General features: G+C 47.8%; 1 protein-coding gene across 1 annotated transcript; it reads right to left on the reverse strand.

The window, feature by feature from the left end:
• Positions 1 to 3,106: 3,106 nt before the first annotated feature.
• LOC119440767 (ubiquitin-conjugating enzyme E2 Z) lies at positions 3,107 to 3,945 on the reverse strand. Its single transcript, XM_037705649.2, has one exon. The coding sequence runs from the start codon at positions 3,941 to 3,943 to the stop codon at positions 3,107 to 3,109; it is 837 nt and encodes a 278-aa protein (XP_037561577.1). The 5' UTR covers positions 3,944 to 3,945.
• Positions 3,946 to 4,593: the final 648 nt, after the last annotated feature.

The raw sequence follows: 4,593 nt of genomic DNA on the forward strand, positions 1-4,593 counted from the left end.
TTTTAGTATAACAGTAAGCTTTATTCACGTGAAGGATGACGTCGTATACTTGCTTTCCCTGTTGCGAATGGCACTTCGCGTGAACGTCCACGCCGTCTTTCACACAAGCAACATGCGAAGCAGCGTAGAGCTTGTCTCCGCTGGTTAACGCTGCACCGTGAAAGTAATCGTCTATTCCTTTAATAGGCCTGAACCCCGCAAAAACTATTTGTGCCATCACAGAGGGCCACGCTTCTACTTTCACGTACACACACGCACAAAAAAAGAAAGCGGATCGCGGATATACGTGCGGATTTCGGAGGCGTGTATACGTAGTTCCGAAATCTCGCTGTCTTCCCCCCTTCCCAGGTTCGCGCCGCCCGCCACATGCGACGCTGAGCATCGCGCCACCGCTGCTGCGCAGCAGCGCCGCCTGTTCACTGTACGGAGCCTATACCCCCCCGGCCTTTCGCGCGACGGTTGCGTTTGCTTTCCGCCGTGCGTTCGCTCTCCGTGATAGCGCGCGTCCCCTGCGCGCTTTCGCTCGCGCATACGGCGCGCGGCGACCATTTCATCACCCTTGGACTTTATACGGAACCTCACGGCGACGGCGACGACGACGGCAGAAATCCGGTTGAAGTGTCCATATCATTGCAATCGCAATAAAACAGTCGTCAACGTAACGGACGAAGAATTTTGGAGCAGAGGAGAATGACGCCAACGCGGCATCCTCGATGGCCTCCAGGGCTAGCTTAGCGCACACGACTGATACAGAAGCCCCCATGGCGGTCCCAAAGACTTGTCGGTAGAAATGCTTATTAAATACAAAGTACGCATTTTCGAGGCTGAATTCCAACAGACGACATAAGTCATCGACGTGAATAAGTGTGCGAGAGGGCAAAGAGGGATCCCGTTGCAGTGCTTCTCTGCAACACTATATCGCAAAATCGACAGGCACGCACGTAAACATAGATTTTACGTCATGATGACTTATGTCGTCTGTTGGAGTTCTGCCTAAAAATACGTACTTTGTATTCAATGAGCACTTCTACCGAGAAGTCTTCGCGACCACCATGGGGGCTTCTGTATCAGTCGTGTGTGCTAATCTAGCCTTGGAAGCCATCGAGGATGCCGCGTTGTCGTCGTTCTCCCCTGCTCCAAAATTCTTCGTCAGTTATGTTGACGACTGTTTTTGTGTTATTCGCCGCATTGACGTCCAAAAGTTCCTGGCCCACCTCAACTCATTCAAGCCCAGTATCCAATTTACGGTGGAATATTAAGAGAGCAGCCGCATAGCTTTCCTTGATGTTCTCGTGGAACGCATGGATAGAGGTTTCGCCACAACGGTATATCGAAAGCCCACGCGCACGGGAAAATACATCAATTTCCTTTCCGTACACCCAAAGAGCCATAAGCGCTCGGTCGTGTCATCCCTGTTCGATCGCGCCTTCCGTCTCTGTTCGAGCCCTACAAGACGCAGAGCAGAACTGGACAGGGTACGGAGGGACTTGTCGAATAACGGGTACCCGCCTGAAATGCTCAGAGAGCCGGAACGTCGTGCCTCAGCGCCCAATAGCCAAGCAGTTACAAAGAAGTGTAAACGCGCAGCCATTCCGTATGCGCGCGGATAAGCGAGGCTTTGGCAAGAGTTTTCAATGAGTATGACGTTTGGGTTGCGCATGTCCCGTCAAGCAAGTTACGTAGTCAAATTATGCGCGTAAAAGACCCCTTGGAATGATCGATGTACCCCGGTGTTGTGTATAAAATACCCTGCAGAGATTGTGACGCAACCTATGTCGGTGAGACCGCGGTAACTTCAAAAAACGCATAAAACAGCATCAGTACGATGTCGCCAAGGGCAACTCATCTTCAAACGCTTTATCAGAACACCACGAAAACACAGGTCACTGCATAGACTGGGCATCGGCATCCATAATCGCCACAGAGAAGAAACTGCCTGTAAGACTAATGCTTGAATCGCTGCATATTCAGACGACGCAACATGCCATAACAGGACACGTGAGAATCTGCCAGAAATCAACACACGCGCACTACGCCATCTATCCCATATTTAAACAAGAGCCACCGCGTTTGCTTTCATTCTGATCAGGGGTCCCGTACAGGACTCGAAACGTCGAGTTTTATTTTCCAATACATGTATTTCCATTGGCGATTGTTCGTTTTATTTCACCATAGATTTGTATAGACCTACCAAGCTTTGAAGTGGTGTCATTATGCGAAATATTGCCAACTCCGTGGGGCAGTTACATGTCATAGTCATGCCCAGCAAAGAAGAGGAACAAGAAACTGAAGAATGAAAGGATAGAGTTCTTTTGATGATGATGATGATCCTTTATCATGGCTCGCACCCACCGAGGGGGATAGGCCAAGAATCTTGCGGCAGTAGGTATCCAAAAAAAATTCTTTTTGACAACGAGAAACGAAAAGTAAAAGAAAGCAAAAGCAAAAACAAAGAAAATTTGGTATAACTAGACTAGTGTGCCAACGAGCTGGCAAACTAACTGAAGGGTGAATTTTAAATGAGGTTACAATCAAGGACACAATAAATACAATGGTACTAACGAATTTGGAGAAACAAATTTCAGTGGAATGAATACTGATCTGATAGGTAGAATAAAGTTACAATAATTAGCAGAGTAATCGTGTTGTTTCAGTTAAAAATTCAAACACTGCGTAACGAACGTCTCTGTGAGAATAGCCGAGGGTGGAGGCCTCAAATAATAATAATACTGGTCTATTTAATCTTAATCCAATTTTTCAGAGTGCTTCGCGTAATATATTTCTCTGTTTGAATAACGTCGGCGTGATAAAAAGTAGTGGTCTATTGTTTCAATTTCCTTACAATTTTGGCATAGAGGGGACATCGTCAGACCAGCTCCATGTAAATAGAAATTCAATTCCGGGATGCGAGAGCGTAATTTGAAGTATGTAACTTCTAACTGCCGAGAAGGACACCACTGATTATTCCAGCCAAAACCGTGATGCTGAAAGATTTCTTTTATTTTTTAAGCCTTGCTCCCCGTAGAAAAAGCCGTCGCTAGTGAAAAAAAAGGCTTCCTGACATCTCTTCAGCCATGCGCAGATCCTGCAGGTGTGAATGTACGCGTTACGAGCGCTTGTCTCCACTAGAGCCTTGCCCGCATCCGCAGACAGTGCGGCGGTGCAATTCATGCAGTCGGTCCAGCAGCACATCGTATCTGTACCTTCCGCTCCTGTCGCTAAACGGGTCGCTCATCTTGCGCCCAGTCAGGTGGAGCTGACCTAGAACTATCTTTACGTACTTTGCATACAGATCCACGAATGCCTTCAAAATGACGACCTGCAGGAGCGGGTGATAATCAGCTTTCTTCTGAAGGCAAGCTTCGACCATGTCGCACACGGCCACACGGATGGTTTCGTGGCGGATGAAGTCGTTGTAACCACTGGCCTCGCCTGGTTCCTTTCGTCTCACGAGAGCGGGTTCGTTCAAGTACGGGTCGGTTGTCATCAACGAGAGAAGAGCGTTCAGCACGACGCGAATACGGTGCGCCGGCTTCCAGCTGGCCCCTGGCCAAGTACCGAGGATGCTGAGGCAAATCATGCCGCTCTCGTTGAAGTTTGGGCCGAAACGCACCCGTCCCTTGTCCGTGGTCATGAGGCGCACCTGCGGAGGCTTGGCGGGGTACTCGGGAGGGCACCTCATCACGAACCAGAAAAATCCACCCTCGTAGGGCGTCCCGGGGGGTCCCAGTAGCAGCGCCTGGATCATAGTAACGTCATCATCGTGGGGTACGACATACGTTCCTGGAACTGGCTTAAGGTAGATGTCCACGAGGGCCCTCCTGGTCTCTACGAGGCACTGGGGGGACGGCTGCGTTCGCAGGCGCCTCATCGGGTCCCAGAAGCCCAGGTAGGACATCAAGACGGGTTCCGGGTCTTCCCTGTCTTCTCGCTCTTGAGCCATTGCAGGAGCTTGCTGACGAAAAGCACCGGCGACAGGAAAAATAACAAAAGTGCGCGCGTATCACAAGCAGTGATGATGATGAAGACCTCAGCACATGGCTCGTACCCACTTCGGGGGATTGGCCAAGAATTGAGCACCTGAACTTCTAGATATGGATTCTGAAACTACAGTTAATGTGCAATTTAGTAATCAGAACAGACAGATTAATTTTCCTGAACTGCATAATTTATAATATTAATGCCATGAATTAAAACTGAAATATCTCTGAGAGAATTGTAAAAGTAGGTATTTAAAATTTTATACGTTTTGTTGATTGAATGAAACCACAAACGGCATCAAGCAGATAGCAGCAAACTTCTTTGCTTTCTCGCTATATCACGGGGCACACCCACTACGGAGGATTGGCCAAGAAGCCAGTGGCTAAACGAGTGGGGGAAGGTAAAATTGGAGAAAAAAGTATTTATCAGGGTAAAATTGTATTTGTACAAAAACTAAAGTAGAAACATTCATCTTAGAGACCTTTGTTTTATCTCTAAGGCAAAAAGAAATGTCTCTAAAATCAATTTGTCTACTTTATTTATTGTATACGTAGTCCTTGCAAACATGTGCTTTAGGAAAGGAAAGCAAATTTGAAGACAATAAATTGTATT

The sequence above is a fragment of the Dermacentor silvarum genome, chromosome 1, assembly GCF_013339745.2.
Source record: "Dermacentor silvarum isolate Dsil-2018 chromosome 1, BIME_Dsil_1.4, whole genome shotgun sequence".
Taxonomy (NCBI): Eukaryota; Metazoa; Arthropoda; class Arachnida; order Ixodida; family Ixodidae; genus Dermacentor; species Dermacentor silvarum.

Bases quoted from the DNA above. Each gene is read 5' to 3' on its own strand.
- LOC119440767 (XM_037705649.2), bottom strand. From the start codon at position 3,943: ATGGCTCAAGAGCGAGAAGACAGGGAAGACCCGGAACCCGTCTTGATG.